Source organism: Nilaparvata lugens, chromosome 2, assembly GCF_014356525.2.
Source record: "Nilaparvata lugens isolate BPH chromosome 2, ASM1435652v1, whole genome shotgun sequence".
NCBI classification, from domain to species: domain Eukaryota; kingdom Metazoa; phylum Arthropoda; class Insecta; order Hemiptera; family Delphacidae; genus Nilaparvata; species Nilaparvata lugens.
Window position 1 is genome coordinate 51,335,173 of NC_052505.1, and position 23,425 is coordinate 51,358,597.

General features: G+C 34.0%; 1 protein-coding gene across 4 annotated transcripts in view; it reads left to right on the forward strand.

Moving 5' to 3' along the window:
- Positions 1 to 740: 740 nt before the first annotated feature.
- LOC111043965 (cactin) overlaps positions 741 to 23,425 on the forward strand; it is a 103,468-nt gene continuing 80,783 nt past the window's right edge. For 2 of the 4 annotated variants that reach the window (XM_022329010.2, XM_039421463.1), the window contains exon 1: positions 1,521 to 1,856. In XM_022329010.2, the coding sequence (XP_022184702.2) occupies positions 1,843 to 1,856 (14 nt within the window). In that variant the 5' untranslated portion in view covers positions 1,521 to 1,842. Of the gene's footprint in view, positions 1,464 to 1,520; positions 1,857 to 23,425 lie in introns of those variants that run through there. The other 2 variants (XM_039421461.1, XM_039421462.1) reach the window with 2 other exon arrangements.

Consider the following 23,425-nt stretch of genomic DNA (forward strand, 5'->3'; position numbering starts at 1 on the left):
TACACTGTCAAAAACATGATTGGCATCGTTGTGGACCTAGAAAAAGATAGTACCACCGGCTTTGTCAAATGATAGAGAAGTATAGCAAAACCAAAGTTGACCTCACTATAGTCCTAAGTTTCTTCAAAAGAACAAAGATTAAAGCTTCAAATCTTGCTCTTTTAAATGATCTTTCAGACTTGTACAAGACTAAAAGATCGCTATGGTAGTGACTTTACTATAAAAAGTACGCTACATGATTTCAAGCTCTTTTATTTTAATATCAGAAATTTGTACAGTCGCGCTGCCAACTAGGCTGCTAAACCACGGAGTACATACGGTACATAGTACATACAGTTTACAGTATTCTTCTGTAAATACATAGTATCATAGAGAAACAATAGCATATAAGCACTTATGCTATTGTTTCTCTATGATATCCAGTTCTAAGGAACTATGGATATCAATATATGTATCCATGCCGTCATACTTATCATGACATCATGACTCTGCTTTCCTCCTTGTGAAAAAGTGTTCACCGTATAGACCTTGGTCTACACGACACCGATATTTGCGTAAACTTGGCTCAAAGCCAGGTTTACGCAAATCTGGCTTTGAGCCAAGTTTGCTCAAACCTCTGTTCACACGACACCAACTTCAACACAAACCTGTATTTTAGACTAAACCATATATTAATTCAATACGAAGTCTTTGAAGTGTTTATAAACCTAAGATGAATAGTAGCTCAATGCAAACTTAAGTTTGCGCTAATATCGTTGTCGTGTAGACCGGACATCAGACCAGTTATAGAATAGACACGTCCCATTGTATATTCATATTCATACTGAAAGTCGATGAAGCCACCATCTACTGCCAAATCCACCCATCTTGACATCACGCATCCTATAGACTAGAAATATAAAACTTTTTTGAGTTTGTTGTTTAAGTGTTTGTGGTGTTTAATTAACTTACATTGTTGTTAAACATAGCTTGTCCTCCATAGCAGATTGTTATTTATTTATGTAATTATTATTTATAAAAATGGTAATCTCCTGTGCAGCATATAATTGCACTGAAATTTTTAGGAAAAAAAGTGGAACATCTTCTCATGCGTAAGTTGAAATTTATACACATAAATATTGTACCTAAGTTGTAACTGTAATATTATCCTTGGTTACGATGTAAGTGAACTCATTGCAGCATGACAATAAATTAGTTTTGTAGGCTGCCGTACCTTATAATTTCCAAAACACATTATAACTTTGAAGCCGATATCACATAACACATTATAACTTATATCGTTTTTGCCTGTTGCTAGAAATAACCTAAAACACCATGAATCTGAAATATACACAATCTAAAAGTTTTCCATATGATGCGTGACGTCAAGATGGGTGGATTTGGCAGTAGATGTTGGCTTCAGAGGCTAGACCTCCCAGCGTGTCTATCCTATAACTGGTCTAAGGATGAAGTCGTGATATTGGGTGAGTTGGTGTTCGGATATAAAGGCTATTGGATGAAGTGGTTCACGTCTTTCTCACACTGAACTCTATACTAACGTTAGTATGGTATACGTTAGTATAGAGTTCACTGCTTTCTCATGATTCCAAAATATTGGGTGAAATTGTAGATTGGATGAAAAATAAATTGGGTCTGCTGGTTGGCCCCCTAAATTGGGTCGGCTTGTTGCCTCATTGTCATTAGGCCATTACCAAAGTGTAATAGTTTGTTTACGTTACGTCTGAATTCAATTTACAGTTCTAATGATCAGATTATATTTTCAGTTAATTTGATCAATTACTTTACTAGGAATTGTAAGTTGAAATTTTGATGTCCTGCTTGGTTATTTTATAAGACAGCAGCATGGATTCCAAAAAGTAAGTAACAAATAGAAATTTATTTCTTCCTTGTCAAAACTAACCCTACTTTTATAAAAAAATATCAATAAGTTAATAATAATAACATATAAATTGATAACATAAATAGTTGTAAGTGCACGTCCAGTATCCTCAAGTTATCTCACAATGTTATATAAATTATAGAATATACGGTAACAACATTTACTGGCCTACTCATTTAAATTCAACAAGACTTAGCCAGTTTACCTAGGCTCGTTAAGATGTTTCTGTTTTAATTGACCGAGCGTTTGTAACGAGGTCTACGTTTTAACTTGACGGAATTTGCTCTTATATTATGTTTTATGACATGTATTTTCGGCCAAACTCTGGCTAAGCTCTAGCCGGTGAGCTCCCCCTGTTATCTCACTTATTATTGAAGATATCGACTCAATTTTTTTTAAATGAAAGAGGAAGACAAAATAAAGCGCGCTAGCATATTTTTATACCATTTGATTCAATTTTTATATTAGAAATAGCTAATAGCTAAAAAATGTATTAGGTATTAGCTGTTTCAAAACTAGGTAACCTTATTTTGAGGAAAGGACGATTCTAAATTATAATTATTGTATCAACTATTTTTGAAAATATGAACTCAAGTTTTCTAATGAAAGAAGAAAAAATAAGTTTTGGTAACTGGATAACAATTTTAATTGAAATTTAATATTATTCATATTAATAGCTAATATTGAATTTATTTATTTAGCGTATGGCAGATACACAACACATATAAAGCTCATGAGTCTCAAATGTCTACATATACACTATATTTTTCAATTTCTTCAAGATGTTATATAGTTCCTGGTCAGCAGAACATAAGTTTGTCTGTCCGCCAATATTTGATAGTCCATTTAGCCTTACCCAATGTGCACCATGGAGGCGAACTAGCGTTACACATATTCAAGTAAAAAACTGATTTCTGGAACAATTTTGAGTTTAAAGATAGTTGAAACTCAATTTCCAATTTTCACAGAAAAAAACATCTTCAATATTGAATTTTGTCTAACCTATAATGTTTTTATTACACCATAGAGTTGTAGAGTTATAGTTACTGCTCTATTCTCTAAAGGTCACAAATTTGAAGCATGATAAATAATTATTGTCATCGGTTTTTGAAATTGCTCGATAAGAAAGATTCCGATTTCAACTTGTTTGATTATTCATTCAAGAGTTCAATATTCATTTAAATATTTTTTTATTATTATTGTTCTACAAACTTTAATTTGATATATTTGAATTCTAATTCAATCTAAATTCTTCCCATAATTGGAATTCTTTTTTTACCTTTGTTGCTTCTTCATAAAAAACGAAATTTTCAAACACATAGGCTAAATACCTTTTTGATACTTGAATGTCAAATTCTCAGTACATTATAGATGTAGGATATTATTCTACAAATCAATAACTTTTATTAATTTCACACATTCACATTTTATATTTTCTTGATCTATACATTGAGGTTTTCTCGTAAAAACTAAATTGTTTATTTATTTCATTAATGATGTTGCTTATGGAATGAATCACATGATTACTTTCATATGATGACAGCATCATACGTCAAAATAGAATTACCATCGCTACAATCTCATATCCTACACTCGGCCATTCTGACAAATTGGCTTGCCCTCAAGCCATAAAATAAATGTATATGAAAAGGATTGCAAACATAAAAAACATGGAGAATAAAACAAACATAAACAAAACACACAAGATGAAACGAACGTGAACAAAACATAACACTGCATTACATGCAACACTGCTTGATAAGACTGACTTTCTTTGGCTGCTTTTTTGAATTGCTTTTTCATTAATTTTCTTCTCTTTATTGAGTATGCATCAACTCATACATATTCTTCATTCTATAATTATTCTTATCTATTTCACTTTTCCCAATACTAGCCAATATATCTTTTTAATTTCTTTCTAAATTCATACCTTGACTTCCATTTCCACATCTTTCTCATCTCTCCTCATTTTTTGTACATTCTCATTCCGCTCTCCAAGTTTTTCCTTAATTTCATAATTTGATTCAATTCCATTTTCCTCTCCACTATTCCATCTAACTTCCCTTTACACCTCATCATCACCCTCTTTTTCCTCTTTTCACCATTACCAATGTACAGATGACTGTGGGCGACAGATTTTAAACTTACATAACCATTTATACTTTCAAGTTCTTGATCAACAATTTTAAATAATTCTCTACTGCAAGGATTTGATGAGTTATCATTACAAAGAATCAGATCAAATGCGTGTAAATTTTTACATTGATTTCGGTATTCCAATCTAGGTTTTGGAAAATGTTCAAACTTTCAATGGTTAGAAATCAACTCCGTGTCAAGAATAACTTCTTGATTGTGATTATAGTTACCACAAACTCTGTTTCAAATTCTATGATATCAAAAGAGATTCTATGAATTCTATGAAGATGAAGATGAAGATGCAAAAATCAACAATGAAGATGATGCATGATAATGATTATAAGAGTTAGTGTATGGAATTAATGAAGCGGAATGAGGTTGGAACGGTATTGATGGTATTTTTGGATAGATTCAACTGCACTTAACCATTAAAACACTTCTCAGTTCTTCACAGTTTTTTGACTTCTTAATAATTAGATTGATATTGTCAGTTAGCAGAATTCTTTTGTATTGGTATTGTGCAGTCTTCAAGTTCACCCATGTCTGCTCATATTTCGAGAAGAGAAACGTTACCTGAGCCGTCGTGACATTACCTCGGATAATATAAATCTTGTTCAATCACCAACCACCCCCCCCGCCTAGAATCTGGTTGCACACATCATTATTATCATACAAATCGATTGAGTCTCTTTAGGAAAAGGGGATTATCCATGAGTGAAGTTTGCAAGAAGCATGTGATGGTAATGAAAGTTCATTCAAAAAACGTCCGGTGGATGTGCAAGATCTTGCCGAGAAGAAAGGTCCATTAGAAAAGGTACTGTAACTAACTTGAAGGCACTAAATAATAGTATTTAACAATTTGTTTTACAATCGCCATAGATTGTATGTATATTTCAAGTTAGAACCAATATATCAATAACTTTCTGAAAATCAAAATTTTGTAATAATTCCACAAAATAGGAAACACATATCTAAAAATTATATTAGAAATGTGTTCTCATTTTTCACCTTAAAATTAATTGAATTTCATAATACCATACTTTCTCACCAATTTCCGATAGATTTGAGCAGGGGTGCCCACAAGGGGGGGGGCATGGCGCAATTTGCGCCATCAACATTTTTGGGGGGGGCAAGATTTTTTGTATATTTTATGTCAAAATTTTGAATTATGATTAAAAAATCAAGGTATTAAATAGAGATATCCTAATGTAGTTAATTTTTCCCACCTTTACAATGTTATATTTTGCTAAGTGTAACTCAATATAAAGCATAAGCACAATTGATAATATTTTGTATGCAGGAATTTTAGTAATTTTAAGCCTATGAGTTTGAAGGTGAATCTTTGACAAAAATAAATTATAGCTTCATCATCTACTATTATTCTGATTTCCTTTGCTTCATTTTAATTTTTAATGGTCCTGTGTTTGAGTTTCCTTGCTGTTGCAAGAAATATGCTATATTTTTCTCATTTTCACAGTCTCGACAGTTTTTTGATATAAACAGTAATGCAAGATCAATTGAGGGCTAAAATTAGGGCAACTCAGCTTATAGAGCATAAAATTTTCTCTCATTTAAGATCAATCGCAAGTTTTTATCATGCATTGTACTCATTTTAGAGACTCTTTAATAACAGTAAAATCGCAAGAAAAATGAGAAAATAAAGATCATCATTCAATTGGCTGTAACTTTTGAACGGTATTGAGGACAGAAGTATATTTCATGGGAGTGAAAAGAGGAGAAAATTCATCACAACCTCGACCACTTTTTGGATTTTGCATCTGAAGTGTTCCACAAGATACGCAACGTTGCATATGCGAGACTGTGAGAATGGGGAAAATATCACAAATTTCTCGCACATTCAAAGTTGCGTATCCAAAAAGTAGTCCTGCGCGACCACTCAATTCATTGGAAATTTATTATCTTTAATATTATATAGAGAATGCTTTTTCTCGAAAAATTCAAGGTTCTCGAGATTAAATGGAAAACTTAAAAAAATCCAAAATTTTGGGGTGAAGTCGCCTTCTGGTGTGTCAGCAAATTTCAGATTAGAATTCAGCGCCCAAAATATATATAGAACCGTCGGAAAAAATTATTTCGGGGCTGTTTCCTGAAAAACGACCATTTGACTGGACTATAAGTTGTTATCCTATTATAATAGCGAGCAATTTATGTATATCTGTTTATATTTTTCTATTTCTATATCTGGCTATCTGGTTATTTATGTTCAACGGATCTCGGAAACGGCTCTAACGATTTTCACGAAATTCGGAATATAGTAGGTTTATGATATCAAAATTCGATTGCACTAGGTCTCATCCCTGAGAAAACTCCCTGAAGGACATGAAAAGGATAATTCATCCATGGAAAAACAGATGATGATTTCGTCTGTGAATAAATCACAGACGAAATATATTTTTCGTAGTGAATAAATCAAAATTCGTGTAAGTAACAGTTTTGGGCTGTGTCTGTTAGTACTTCCCCAATCATTTTAAAGAAATGATTATCAATGAAATAAATCTGTTCATCAATGAATAAATAACGAGCAAAGCACGGTGCCCCGATATTTGGTATTAATAGATAGAATTTACAAAATGTACTTGTTCAGATGATATCTTTATTCCAAAAACCAAACCATTTAAAGATACATTTTGTTCGACTTGTGTTATTTACTCCTGCAATGTTAAAAAGTAAATACTACCAACAACACAACATCAGTGACAACCTATTCCAATTCATGATAAATATCGGGGCGCCGAGCTCCGCTCTAGAGTACCTACAAAAGCATATAAAAATTTTTACGAAAGAAGAAATTATAATAAATATTCATAGTTCATACAGAAAGGTTCTATCTAATCACAGTGGATTGAGATTAATTCGCAGAGGAATGCAAAAATTTCTCTCACAAAAGCATGTTAAATTTTAATCCTGATTCATGTCACGTGAACCAAATCACAGAAGACCATCTCAAAAAGATAGTGCTCGAAGATCCTCTTTTACCCAGAATGGTAGTGCATAACGGAATGGTCCCTTGCAGCCATTTGAAAATATAATGACAACAGGGTCCATCTTGCTATTCGCTACCTATGAAGTATATTAATGTAAGCAAATAAAAGCTCCAAATCAATTCCCCTAATAAAACCAAAGGCATTGCTCAATACATCATATCAAGTGATTATTATGTTTTAACAGTGTTATGAGAGTTATGACATTATATTGAGAGTTATAACACAGTTAAAACTTAATTATCAATCTAATTGAAGAGAAGCTTCAAAATCAGATGAAGCCGATTAAATTTAAACCGTGATTAACTTTACAAGAACCAATCAGAGAAAGCCTCTTATAAAAGAAGGCTTCTCTGATAGGTTCTCGTGAAATTAATTATGTTTAAAATGAAAAAAATAAATGAAATTTATAGATTCCTTTTCACAAAAGCATAGCAAATTACTGTTTAAAAATAGGAACTAAGTTGATCACTCTAACCAGTATTCGTGGTAAACTTACAGAAAAAATAAAATAATCATCATTACTAAAAAAATTACATAAATTGCTATAACTTGATTTTAAATTATACAAAATAAAATCCATTGATTTTTGAGTCCAGAATTAATTAAAAATCTCTTGCACTCCGTGACGTCTGCAAACCAATGTGAACAAAAATATACAACCAATACAATTTATCTGGAATATTAAAAAAATGTAGGCTATCATTATTATTTTTATATGAATGTTTTAAAAACCATTACTTTATATCTCTCACATGTGGTATTCACGATTCTAATTATCGAAAAGAGAAAAAATGTATATGTATATAATGCTGAATCTATATATTATTATGTATCTGCTTCTTTATAAACATATTTATACTCATGTCAGTGTTGCATCAAGAAAAAACTAATTCTTGGAAAGACACCAGCCAAGCTATTAAAAGTTTTAAAAAATCTGGTGTGGCGCACTCACACAACTTTCCTTGCCGTTATGAAAATTGATCAACTGACGCTAGTGTTTACGCGCATCTCAAGTCTACTATTCCAAGATCTGAGCCAGCTGGTGACAGGACAATAACGCTGGAGACACACGAAGTCTGCTATTTCTTTATAGTGAATGTTTTTAAAGAATCAACAGTTTGCAATTGAATAATAACATATTCTCGAATTCCGAGCTTATTTTCAATTTTAGGTGAAAATGTTACTGAACATTAATTGTGCAGTTCTTCATGCTCAATCTTTCCGCTAGAAATGTTTTGTTTAGAATGTATCTGAAGCCTGATAATTGGGAATCTGAAATCGAACTTTGCATAGATGGGGCGGAGCTCCTGAAATTCTTACAGATATGGGACTTATGGCAGTTGATAGAGCTTATCAATGAATATATTAGGTATTAATTTGATCAAAATCGTTTGAGCCGTTTTTGAGAAAATCGCGAAAAACCCTGTTTTTGACAACATTTTCGCCATTTTAGCCGCCATCTTGTATTGCATTTGATCGAAATTGTTCGTGTCGGATCATTATAGTGTAAGGAATTTAAGTTCCAAGTTTCAAGCTACTCCGTTAATTGGGAGATGAATATCTAATAACATATTTTTAAAATGGCAGATGAAAAATTTCAGAATTATAAGCTGATTAAAAAAATATTCAATCAACTCAATTAGTTAGCCATTAGCCCACACTGTAATCATTATCTTTCTCTCCCTTGATTCTTGATGTATGAATTAAATATAGAATATACGAATTATTGAGAGTTTATGCATGCAAAACTACGAATAATAGAGGTCGAAGATAAGCCAGGGCTTGATTTTACTATTAATCATCAAGGCCAGTTTGAAGTTGGAAGAGCATTTTCCAGAAGTACATCGAAAATTGACTGTTCTGGATGTAGAATCAATAGTTCTACAGTTCCTGATGAGTTATGACATTAGTTCCATGAAAATATTCAGAATAACAGAATTCAAAAAAATAATGCTCTTCCAAGCTTCACAAGATAAGTGTATTTTGGTCAGATGAGCACAAAAATATGCTTATAGATCATCGATTATGAAAGTTCCATGAAGGAGGTCATCGTAGATTCAGAACCAGTAAGTTCTAATGGAAAAAATTGAATATGGAAGTATTTATGGCTTGATTAAACTCGTCAATCGAGATAATTCACGTTTTCACCAAAAGAATACTGAATTTGAATATTTGAGAGGTGAGAACCCCAGTTCTAGGCAGGGGGAATCACCCTGATTACATAGCTGTTGAGTTCCAATCGATAGATTCCACAAAAAGTTATTCATAGCCATTTTTGAAACTCGGAAATCGAGATAATTAACATTTTTTAACATAGATTTAACAGGAAAGATCTATTTCAACTTTGCGAATGAATATTATTATAAGAGGAAGTAATATGATTGTAATTCTCTACTCCATCCTTATTAATAGCAAATCATATATGGACGATATTGTATTATCATCTTGAAATATTCACTCAACTTCTTTGAAAAGGAAAGAAGTTCCTTGTATCCATGTGTGTATTGCTGTTTGGCTTTGAAAGCTGCATTCTTGTTCGAATTACATAAATGAGTCGAAAGTGACCTGCTAAGAGGGAAATGGGTCGCCAAAAACATAGGGTGATGTTATCGGAGGTTCAAACGTATTCCATAACAAAACCTTTTCTAGCTGAAACTCTTTTTGGAAGGAACATGAGCTTTTCTCACAAGGGCTTATTGTCTGTCCAGTCTACAATCTGGAAGGTTTCGAAGGAAAGTGTCAAATATTCATAACAATAAGAATATCTACAACAATAGCTGACCCTCACACTATAGTATAGTTTCTTCGGATTCTGAGAGTAGACAGATGGGACTATTGTTTCCCTAGCCAATTTGCAAACATTTTCTTCAACTGTTCCATTGAGAGGGTAGTATTTGTTTGTAAGAAGAGGCAACATCAAAGTCGCAGTGATATCAATACATTGAATACTAGAATGGTCTTTTGTAATGAACCGGTGGAGGTATTTATAAACCAATTTACCTCACACCAGATATCAATCTGTAACCGGTGGAGGTGTTCTATAAACCTCTTCACCTCACACCGGATATCAAATTATGTCGCCGAGAATTTCTTCATACCATGACTTAGTTAATCTTCATGGCACAACGTGGAATATTAATTACAAAGAATTAAAATAAAGTTTAGGTCTTCAAGAACTAAAAACTAACTAAAGTTCTTACTTCTTATCCTTACTTCTTTCTTATCTTACTTCTTAGACATGAGGTTCAAAAGACACTCTTGCTTAGAAAGACACTCAGGTTTAGACCTGATACACAAAAAACAACTGCAATAATACCCACTCAATTTCACACTATCACAATTAATTGGCTTCTTATTATATAGAATTCATTTATTAGATTGGCTTCTTAACACTAATTCTATTTCCTATTCAAAGATTCAAAGAGCAAAGCGAAGTTCTAGTTTATGGTCGTTTTAAATAATATTTGTGAATGTCATTCTCATGGATGTCGATTCCAGAGAGCTATAGTGTATTATCTTGAGTCTTCGACCATGTATAGATGGCCCAATACATCCTATACATTGTCGAAATTTAAATCACCACACTTATGATTGCCATCTGTCATGGATCAGTAGCCTCTCCACCATAATTTTGTGTATTGCTAAGTATATTAAAGTATTATCGAGTATTATCAAGTGTAGGCTATTAAAGTTTTATAAAGTGTTCTAAATGATAAGATACTGAAGTATTGAAGTAATGATTTTCGCAATACATCAATATCATTATCAAACTTGCTTTACTCGGTTAACCCCTTACCCCCAACAACAATTAATTCAGAAAAATATTAGCTTCTACACACACTCCCCCCCATCTATACAAATTTTCGTCAGTCATACTACATCACTAGCTTTTTTGGGACCCCCACACAAGAATTTTATTGATTTAGAGATAACCCAAGAATTTCAAGAACGCATAGACGGGGGAGGGGTGTTAGTAACCCAACGAAATTTCAATTGGAGTGAAACCTAAGTATCTCATAGGCCCTATCCAAAACGATTTCAAGTACAAGCTTGGTCAAAAGTATAAACTTCAGTGAATCATCTTGAATGGAAATCGGTATTCAAAAGTCTGTATTCAATACTCTGTATATTGAAAGTCTTAAAATTTTTCTGTATCTTTAAAAGTCTTACTCTCTCATTTAAAAATTGAAGAAAACTTGAAAAGACAAGGATATCAAAATATTGATATTTTAATCTATTGCAGCAGTCATCATAATATGATTATGAATATGAATTTTAATATTATGGGTAAGCTCTAATTATTAATGATAATATTAAAAATTCCTCATATAATTATATTTTAATTAATTATTAACTGAAGAGTTATTGGAGAATTTGGAATAACAAAAGAAATGCAATTGTGAATATTTAATTGCAGAATCATCATGGAACTTCGTGGAGCATAACCTTGGATTATTGTCATAATAATAGATTGCAACATGTGTTTCATTCTATATCATTCAAAGTCTTCTTCCTCTTGATTTTGAGTAAACATTCCAAATCAATAGAATATCATTCAAAGGGACATTGAAAATACTGATGATGATGTAATCTAAGTCGAAATTATGTTCTATCATGTTAGTCTATAATATCTATAGTATCTATTCACATTCCACATATTGGTTGGTATTTACAATAGCCAAACAACTCAATGTGAAGCATTGAAGCTATTGAAAGGAACAAATTAAAAGATTGAAATTATTGTTATGATAACACGGGTGAATGCACCCTCCCCCCACTGAATTAAGAAACTCTCCCCCCCATGTAATATGCATCCCCTTGGCACCCTTGAAAATAATAATCATCCATTGTAAAAGAATGGTGTGAATTCAAATACAGTCGCTTCACATTGATTTGAAAGGTTAGTGTGAGGAATTAAAAAATAAGTTGGTTGAGACCCTCAACATGACCCTTAATTTGAAATGAAATATGAAACTAATAATTGCTAATGTGATCAATAAACTAATTAATCAATCTCCAAATAGAAATGTTATATTGTTTAAATTTCACCAGATGATATCAAGTAGAAAAATTGAACTCAACTTCCTATGCATTACTGTATCAACTCGAAATAAGTTGATATTTTCCTTAAAAAAAATTATTTAGCCTTAAAAATCGATTTGATGAATGGTAAGGTGGGAAGAAATGCCAAAGTAATCTATTAATTCATCAAATGAATATTGATTGTTTATAGTTCACTTCTAATAGATAATTCCCCTAGAGTAGAAACATAAGAGCTTTTTGAGTACAGCTTTTTTGAGTTACTACAGTAATGATCTGATGTTGAGCCAAGCTATTGCTAGGGAAGAAATCTTGCTGTAGGAATCCATAGGGAAATTATAGTTTAGAGGTTCTATTGTTGGTAACACTGATCACGCGGACTCGCGAACATGAGCAATTCACTTTTAATCAGCTGATTATATCTGTATTTTTACAGAAACGGTAAAATACAGATATAAAAAGCTTGGCATCAGCTGATTAAAAGTGAATTGCTCATGTTCGCGGCGCGTATATCTGTAAGCACCTTAAGATGTGAATTTTATTGTCATACACTGACTAATGTTGAAAACTAAAGAGTTGGGAGTTGGGGTACTTTGGGGGGGGTCATTACACATGGATTGGGGGGGGCATTACACTTGAATTGGGGGGGGGGGGCATGCGCCATTGGCCTTGGGGGGGCTAGGCACCCCTGGATTTGAGGCTATTTTGCTGGGGCGGGAGGGGGTCGTGAATAACGAAAAAGACCCAAAAAATCTTATATGCTTTCTCTCACATTGATGATAAATTCATCATTGATGAATTTATTGTTAGATGTCTCGGGAATTCCTCAGGTTAGTTAGGCACATTTTTAATGTCTGATTTGATGTACAGTAAAAATACATGTCTACTCTATCTGGATCATGAATTTCAATTCCAATAGTCTAAAAGTGTTTAACGGTCATTGCGATTAATATAGGGAATGTAAAAACTGTTTTTTTGGAATGGGTTTATTAATGTTCTTATCAATTCAGATGAGAATTCATATTCATTAATGATGAATTCATCATTGTTTGAAATTGAAATTCATGATCCAGATAGAGTAGACATGTATTTGTACTGTACATCAACTCAGACATTGAAAATGTGCTTAACTAACCTGGGGAATTCCCGATACATCTAACAATAAACGAGATGTGTAGGAGCAGTAAAGATAGACAATAGAAGGGTTCCGGTGACACTTCTCCAGGTAGAAATAGCAAGTCAGGAACAATGCTATTTTGTACCATCAGTTTACAATGACCCAGAATAAGAAAGAAATTTCTTAGAAAATAATATCCCCATTTCCTTTAATTTGTCATGTGGTGGAACTGTAAATAACTTCCATGAACCCCCAATAAAATAAGTGGGAGATCCAAATTGAACTGGTTTTTTGAGTCTAAGAAGGATATGCAAAAATTGAATATAACATATTTATTAATCAGAGCAGGTCTACGGAATCAGCTTAAAGTTAATGTTTTTCCAGAAGAACCCAGAATTGAAACTTGGTCGTTAGAAAGACGAATCGCTTAGAGTGTGAGGATTAATAATAATGATGGCATTTATGATAATGGTTAATGGTGAATTACTGTGGTCCTTGGTTGGCCTATACAAAATGAATGAATGAATAGTGTTGTACATCTCTTTCTTTCTCATTGTTAGTCTAGAGTTTGGGGTTGCAGCTGTTGCGTAATCATTTTTGTAGCATCATGTTCATAATTATTCATAATATCAACAATACAGCTAACTTCAATTAATTCTGTACTGTACAATTTGAAAAATGAATGAACGGTCTGAAGATGAAATGCAATTTGTATTTGATAATACAATATTGTTCTGTATCTACTTAAATCAGCCAAGTTTAAACCGTTCATGATAGTTGGAAAAGGTTATCATGGATATAATTTCCACTAACACTCCACTGGAAAGATGAAAGTGAAAGCACAGTAGAGAAAATGGAAAGATATAATGAAGAAGTTCAACAAAAAAGTTAAGAAAAAATAGAATTAAATGATGAAAAGGAATGGAAAAACTGAAGAAAAAAGAAAGAGATGGAAGAAGGAAGAGGAGTGTGATTCACTAAAATTTGTCAATATTTTCTTTAAGTTGGAGGATAGTTGAAATAAGATAGATAGATAGTTGAAATGAGATAGACAGATAGTTAAAATAAATAAGATGAGAAAGTTGGTGGTGAAGGGAAGTTGAAAGAGATGTGTGAAAAAAGAGGTAGATGAAGAGTTGACTATATCTATTTAGAATTCTATCGTTGTATTTCTTTCAATAAGAATAATAATACTATTATTAACAACAATAATAATAATAATAATAATAATAATAATATAATAATAATAATAATAATAATAATAATAATACAGAGTGGTGGCTCTGTTTCAAATCAATGATTCATCATATTGACTATTATAAATATTATAAAGGGAAAACTCATGTGGGAGAGTATGAAACGTGTGAGTGTGTGTGTGTGTGAGATTAGATTTGATATTATGTAACAATGTTACAATATTCATGTTACAATATTTACTGGCTTATACACAAATTTCCATTAAATGACGGTAATGCTAATCATTCAACGAATTTTACAAAGTATAGATAATGGGAATCCATTACTACTGCATTATTCCTCCTTCATTGACAAATCTTTACATCTATCTATCTTCTATCTATATATAAGAAGAGATGGTGTCTGACTTTCTGTCTGTTTGTCTGTGAGCTCATCACACTTGAACTACTTGACTGATTAAGCAGTAATTATTCACAAAGTGTCATAGGCCTATTTTTGTTCTGAAAATCCTCTAAAGATAAGCCCTACAATCCTTCAAAGTTCATGTGTTTTTTTCATGAACGAAGTTCCCATTACTTGGTTTTCAACAAATCATATGTTATAATCATTACAAAATGTATTTCATAACATCTATTATACACTACATCATGATGCACTATTGATCCATTAGTACAGGTACAGTCTGGTATCGTAGTAAGATGTGTCCTCAACTGTCATCTGCTGCAAGCGACTCTCTAATTTTTGTACAGGCCTGACAGTCGAGACCTGCAACATTCGAGGCCAGCGACGGTAGAGGACTCCTGAAAAAGAGGCCTCAAATGTCACCTGCGTTAGGCGACAGTTGAGGCCTCTCTAATTTTTGTACAGCCCCGACAGTCGAGACCTGTGATGGTAGAGGACACTCCTGAAAAAGGGGCCTCAAATGTCGCCTGCTTTAGGCGACAATAGAGGACTCTTCAATTTTTGTACACTCCCGACAGTCAAGGCCTATGACCGTAGAGGACTGAAAAACAGTCCTCTACTGTCGCAGGCCTCAACTGTCATCGGTCTCGACTGTCGCGCCCCCCTTTTTTGAAAAAAATTGGTAACCCCAATGGGTACTAAATTTGCGAAGTCTCATTTAGGTATCAATAATTGAAGTTTATTTATTTATCCAATCTTTCAGAATTATACAACTTACAGAAAAGTACCACAGGCTAACTTACGCTTAAAATGGTTCCAATTATAATTTTCACTATCTTCAATTTTTTCAAAAAAAAAGAATTTCAATCATGGGAAAAAATATATTTTGAATTAGAATTCAAACATATCAAATTGAAGTTTGTAAAAAAATTATTCTAATTCCATTACTGCTGACCACATTTTCTCCTGTATCTAAAGCTATTGATAAAGTTGATAGGAAATCTGGAAAATATCAAAAATGTGCCGGTTCTTGCCAGAAAAATGTTGAGAATATTTTTATATGGAGCTAACCATTACTGCTGACCACATTTTCTCCTGTATCTAATGCTAGTGATGAAACCCTGCCTACCAAAGTTTGATGTGACTATCAAACCTTAAGTGATGAAGACTGAGGAAGCCTCAGGGCTGCTCAGTCTTTATCTGGTAAGGCTTTGTTTTATTGGGTTAGGCTATGCTTGGTTAGGGGGTTAAGTTCAATGGGTTGGGCTGGACTGCATTCGTTAGTTTGAGTTAGGCTTTGTTAGGTTGGGGATGATAAAAAACTTAGGTTACAAAGGTTGGGTTGGGAAAGGTTGGGTTGATAAAGGTTAGGTTAGGAGAACTTTGGTTAGGGGAGGTTAGGTTGGAAAATTTTTGCATAGAAAGGATTTGGTTAAGAAGTCTCAGCTTAGAAATGCTTAGGTTGGGAAAATTGTAGGTTAAGAAAAGCTTAGGATAGGAGAAACTTAGGTTAGAAAAAAGTTGGATTAGGGTAAGGTTAGGAAAAGCTTAGGTTGGAAAAAGATTGGGTTAGGAAAGCTAAGGTTAGGAGAATCCAAGGTTAGGAAAACTGTAGGTTAGTAGGAAAAGATAAGGTTAGGAGAAGCTAAGGTTAGGAGAAGCTAAGGTTAGGAAAAGCTTAGGTTAGGAAAAGCCAAGGTTAGGAGAATCCAAGGTTAGGAAAACTGTAGGTTAGTGGGAAAAGATAAGGTTAGGAAAAGCTCAGGTTAGAAGAAGCCTAGGTTAGGAAAAGCTTAGTTCAGGAACAGCCAAGGTTAGGAAAAGCTTAGGTTGGAAAAAGTTTGGGTTAGGAAAAGCTAAGGTTAGGAGAATCTAAGGTTAGGAAAAGCTAGGTTAGGAGAAGAAGGTTAGGAAAAGCTTAGGTTAGGAAGAGATAAGGTTAGGAAAAGATAAGGTTAGGAAAAGCTCGTGTTTGGAGAAGTTTAAGTTAGGAAAAGCTTTGGTTAGGAAAAGCTTAGAAAAAGCTTAGTTTAGGAGTGATTTGGTCTTGGCCTAGGCTCAGTAAGCTTTGGTCGGACTTGTTCAGGTTAGTAACTATTCGACTTGATTCAAGAGTTCATTCAATTAAAATTTATCATTTTCATAAGAAAATGTGATGGAAAGTAAAGGTTTGTACATTGTTCACCACTTCTTCAACTCCCGGTTCTTAATTTCAAAGTTCTTGCTATACTCCAAGAGTATAGAGTTCTTATCTCTACCTTTTGAAAAATCTCTTTATCTCAACTCTTGAATCCTATCTCGATGTTCAATTATTCTATTCAATCATCTTAATTACTATCAATGTAAATGACTTGAGACTGGTTTAATTGGAATCATCCTCAATAAAAAAATGTAAATGACTTGAGACTGGTTTAATTGGAATCATCCTCAATAAAAAAAAATAAGATTTGGCAAATTTGAAGTCACCAAGAATTATTAAAAATACAATTAATAATGAACATTTCAATTATTTCATTGAAAAAAATCACTAATTTCTGTAGTGTTTCGGTTAGCTATAACAACTCTTTTGTTGAATTAATGAAAACTTCCTAGAATAATATCTTATTCCTATTTCATTAAGTAGTAATCAATTATATGGTACTTCAATGTTCATGATTCCCTGTAGTTACTCTTCAATCACTTTCGAAGAAGTTGAATTGATGTCTACATTTATTCAAGCAATCGCTTATTTTGAATTCTCTAACTAGGCTGTATCTCAGAGTCAGCTGTTGCATTGGCTTCTTATTTCATTGTTACATAACCTCATTCTTCATTGTTGAGTCCCACTTCAGAAATTAAAACTTGTTTTTTTTCTAATGTTCAAATTAGTCTTTTAGGATAAAATTTATATTACCGACACCTATTTTTTCTCACTCTAACAACCAGCTATAAATTTGTGAACTTTACCGGTGGCCCAGGGTAATTTTTTTGTGTTTTCCTCTATAAAATAGCTTTGTAAGAGATGCCCTATGTACAAAAAGTTAGTGTGAGTATGAATTACATAAAAAAACGTGTGTACCAAATGGGTACACATGGTATGTGTAGAAGAAAAACGATGTTTTTTCACCAGGGACCATGTGCACCAAGTTGGTACACAACTGAAAATGCATACTCACATCACTATAGTTACTACAAATACTGTCAAAAAATTTGAAATAACTTTTCAAACCCTTATTTTTCAAGAATGGATTAGAAAAAAAAATATTTTGTTCACATTATAGAACAACATATTTATTTACAACTTTACATTACACAAGTGGTGTTGGAAGAGAACAACACATTTATTTATTTTACTTCACTTTGCATGAGTGCAGTTGAAAAAAACATTTTGTACACATGAATAATAAATCATCTGGGCAATTTGGACAAAATGTGTGAACCCTCAATGCTTTTTTCATGGCTGCGGCACGTCCTTCCTCTTCTTTGTATTTCTTATAACAAGTTGAACATCTTCCTCGTTTCTCCTTCTCTTCCAAAAAATGTTCATTGTTAGGATTTTGTGCTTGTCGAGCATCAGTATTTAGTAAAGCACACACCACACTTTCGCGAAATTCAGTTATGCTCATATTTTTCCCGGTTACAGATTGGAACACAACCAAGGCGTTAACCATAGTTGTGCTTGTCAATAGTTCCATGGCAATTTTCCGGTACCATTTTATGGAACGGCGTACTGGAGAACTATATGATGCCTTCTGATCGGAAATATCTATAAACCCCTTAGCTTTGTTGTAATCAACGATTGTAGTAGGTTTATAAATAATTCCTCTTTTTGTTTGTACTTCAGTCATTCTTGGGATCTCTGTAGTGGTGAGAAATAAGACATCTCGCTTGTCCTTCCACTTTCCAATGACAACATTAGTGCTACTTCTTTGTATTTTCATCTCACCACGCTTCAATTTGTGAATAATTATCGACTTTGGATTGAGTTTTCTATTCTGCCTGAGTGTTCCAACTAAATGGGTCTGCCGCCCATTCAGTTCATGCGCCAGCCCCACACTTGTATAAAAATTGTCTGTATAAACCGTTCGACCTGAATCTAGAAGTGGTTCCATTAGATCCATTACCACAGATGTGGCTAGAGGTTTGTCAGGATCGCGTTCACTACGACCACCATATACTTTTATTTTATATGTAAATCCATTCTCAACACAAAGTTTGAATAGCTTCACACCGTATTTGTGTCTCTTGCCAGGTATGTATTGGCGGAAGCTCAACTTACCACGAAAAGGAACCATGTCTCATCGATGCACACTCTTTTGCTTGGAGTACAAATGTCTTGAAACTTTCTATTGAGGATTTGAACAAGTGGAGATATTTTGTATAAGCGGTCTCCAATTGGGCAATGTTCATTGTCTGAAATGTGAAAAAAATGAAGCAATGCTTCAAACCGATTTCTACTGATACCACACACTTTTGGAATTTCACTTTTATATAGAATCTTATTACTATAGTAATCCTTGAGTGTGGGTTTTTGGTCAAGTCCCATCCAAATAATGAGGCCAAAAAACTTCATTAGTTCATTTGGATTTGTATCACTCCATTTAGCCACAAATGAATGTTCACTTATTGTCTCTTCACATATACCTTTTATAATCTGTTGTTCAGCATACCGATTTGTTTCTGCTACCAGCATATTTTGAATTTCATTGTCAAAAAATAAAAGGAAAAAATCAATTGGTTTATGATCTGTGAGTTGATTGAGTTGTTGTTCACAAAATCCTGGTCTCTCTTCAAATTGAAATTCATGCAGTCTATCAGCTGGAGAAACATCACGCCACACTACATTACCGGTATTCTGTGGAACAGTTGGGTTTTGATTTGCAAGTTGATTGATTTGTTGTTCACGAAATTCTGGTCTCTCTTCAAATTGAAATTCATGCAGTTCATCAGCTGGAGAAACATCATGCAACAGTACGTTATTACCTGTATTCTGTGGAAAAATTGGTAGATTATGTCCTTCATTTCCATGGGATGAATCTGAATCTTGTGCAGATCCAGGAGAAGGATCAGGCCTACTAGAAGGTCCAGGAATAGGCTCTACTCTTCGTAATTTAGAAGGAATAATTGTTTCATTATCACTTATATCACTTTCACTAGCATTATCATCAGGTTCATAAATAGGATCCACATCAGAGTTATCAAAATCACTAAGTTCACTGAGCTCAAAATCACTGTCTTCCAAAATTCTTTTGAGTTGTTCATCAGAAAGTCCTTCATTATCATTATCACTCATTGTTTATAAAAATAACTTGAATAAAAAAGAAACTTGAACAAACATTAGCATGGACCTTTTGTTACCACACATACACTTTGACAAAGAAGTCACAATATTTATGAAAACTTGTGAACATAACTTACATAACCTATAAAACTGGCTCTGTGCCTTCTAAATCATGGTAACTGCTTGAGCAGCTGATTAAAAGTATGGAGATGATCTATTCAAGCATGAATATTCTATTTTATTTAGCAAAATAATATTTTTCAATGGAAAATTTACCACTTTTTCTTTTTACAATAGAGAAAACAATAAAATAAAAAATCGCGACCCAGAGTCATAATACTTTACCCTGGGACCAGCTCTATCAGTACAGCCATTGAAATGCACTATATCTGTGCTCCAGAAACAACCACAATGCTTGGAACGTGACTATTGCATGTGTACCACTATGGTACACATGGGCTGTGGGAAAACCTCACTGTGTACCATGGTGGTACACATGGTGGTTAGAGTGTTTTAAATTAAAAAAAAAAGATTAATATCTTCAAAAATAGTTGAGATACAATTGTGCAATACAGTATTGTGAGATACAATAGTTAGTCACATATACCAAAAATTACTAATTTCTGTTGTGTTTCAGTGTCAGCATTAGAAACTTTAATGTTAAATTAATGAAAACTCCCCAGAATAATATCTAATTTCTATTTAATTCATTAATTAATCAATAATATTGTATTTCAATGTCCATGCTTGCCTGCAGTTACTCTTGAATCACTTTCAAAGAAATTGAATTGATGCCAACATGCATTCGAGCAATTGCTTATTTTGAAATCTTCAATTCGGCCATATCTGAGTCAGCTGTGCCATTGGCTCCATTATTCACAGTTCATTCTTCATTGTTAACATAACCTCATTCATTATTGTTGTGTCTCACTTCAGAAATTCAAAGTGTTTTTTTTTAAGTTTTGATTAGTCTTTTAAAATAAAATTCATCGAAGCAACACCTATTTTTCCTTCTTCTTTCATAAGAAAAAAATTGAGTTGATATCTTCAAAAATAGTTGATATACTAATATATTTAGAATTGTCCTTTCTTCAAAATAAGGTTAGTTTTGAAGCAGCTATTACTAATATTAAAATCAAACTAAACTGTATAAAAATAGGCTAGCATGCTTTATTTTCTCCTCCTCTTTTATTTAAAAGAAAATTGAGTCGATATCTTTAATAATTACTGAGATAACAGGGGGAGGTGACCAGAATTTTGCCCAAACTCTTTATTACTAATAAAGGATAATAACCTATTATTGTTAGCATCATTGTATGTAGTTTACTTAATAACTCAGTGAATAAGTATTTTCTCTCGACCTTCCTCTGCTTTCAACTCGGGGCTTGGGACTCTGGATAAACATTGAACAGTATCCAATATCCAATGTATCTAAAGTCTTGATCATTAGCCAGGTGTTTCCAGATAGATCGCATAAAAAATAAAAAAACTTTAAACTTGATAATCGAGATGGCGTGGCATTACAGTCCCTCAAAGCTATCCCCAAGGAAATCATTAACACTGTAATAGCTTCTTTCAATCAACCATCTTGACAGCCTCTTCTTGAAAACACCTATAGCACGGAGTAGAGAACACTAATTTATCTATTTGGTTTATTTATTTCATGCCTATAGGAAGATCCCTCACCGAGCCCGGCAGCAGGTTGAACATTTTGAGTGCCAACACTGGGAAAGAGTCCTTCACTCTTGACAACCTACAGCGTGGAATCTCCAACTGTAGCCTTCTGTGGGTATCATATGAATGCACCTGACACCTACTCATCATGTTAGCCCTGTTCACCTTCACTGCAGTAAGAGAGGCCATTATATACAGCCTGAAGATGGTGTGCACTCTCAAGAAGCATGTTGTCATTGGCATGTGGAGAATGGATGAGAAGAATTCCATACTGCACATGACTGCCAAACACTGCATGATAGCTCATTAGAAGTCTCTTGAGACTCAGGAGGCTTCTCAGCTTTCTGAACAGGAAGATTACTCTAGACAGTCTCCTGCATACCTGATCAATATGCAGCTCCCAACTTAATTTGGCATCAATTCCAAAGTCAAGCAAAGTGACTGCTTCATCCCCTGGAGTATGGGTGCTAAGAGTACAAAGCATCTCCTGTGTCTTGGCCTCATTCAACTTGAATTTGTTTGCAGTAAACCACTCTTTAGCCTCGGGAAACAGCTCCTGTGCACAGCGTCTAGCTTCCAGGGTTCCACTGCCCTTACCAACTATGGTAGTATCATCAGCAAAAAGTAGACTAGAATTCTGTAGGTGGAGATCGTTGATGAGTATGAGAAATAACAGCTGCCCAAGCACAGATCCTTGAGGAACTCCATGTGTTAATCTCCTTTTCTCTGAAGTGGCACCCATCACTGACACAACTACCTCCTGTCGCTTAGATAGTCTGCCTCCATGCTCCATGCACTGTCCCTGATGCTATACCTTTGTAGCTTGTCCAGTAGGATGTTGTGCGACACACAGTCAAAGGCTTTGGTCAGGTCACACAACACAAGGTCAACTGATTTGTGCTCCTTAAAAGACATGTATTCTTTCGACCAATGAAAGAAAGCACTGCAGAGGTGGTGGATCTGCCTTTCCTGAAACCATGCTGCATATCCCCCATCAGGTTGCTCCTTTCCAGATATACAGTCAGCTGCCTCAACATGGATGTTTCAATGATTTTACCCAACACCGGTACAATTGATATTGGTCTGAAGCTGCCTACATCAGTAGGATCACCCTTCTTAAAAATTGGGACTGTCTTTGCAATCTTGAGGCAGTTAGGAAAAACACCTTCCATGAGGCAGCTGTTGACCAGCGACAGCAGAGGTTCCATCAATACCCATTTCAATTTTTTCAACAGGAACACTGATAGGCCATAGACTTGTCTTGAAACCCTGAACAATGTTCATCAGGTCCTCCTCACTAATGGGTTCAAAACAGGTAAACCTATGATGAGACAAAGGGACAGACAATGCTGAATCTGCCATAGATGCTGGTAGACCTTCAACAATCTCAGAGACAGCAGCCATGAAAGCATTGTTGACCTCATCTGGACTCTTTTTGCATCGAACCACTGGCTTCTGGTCTGGCTAATGGTCCAAGCCGCCTTAACAGGATTGTGAGATTCATCAATCACTCTAGCATTGTAATCTTTTTTAGCTCGATCCACCTCTTGTCTATATATGTTTTTGGCTCTGATATAATGCCTGTGCTCCTCAACAGATAGCACACCATTTGACTCAGTCTTGTAAGCATTGTACAACATTTCAACAAGCACTCTCATGCTTTGCAAATCAGATGTGTACCAACCACTTGTGGAGCTGTGCTTGTTCTTGGTTTC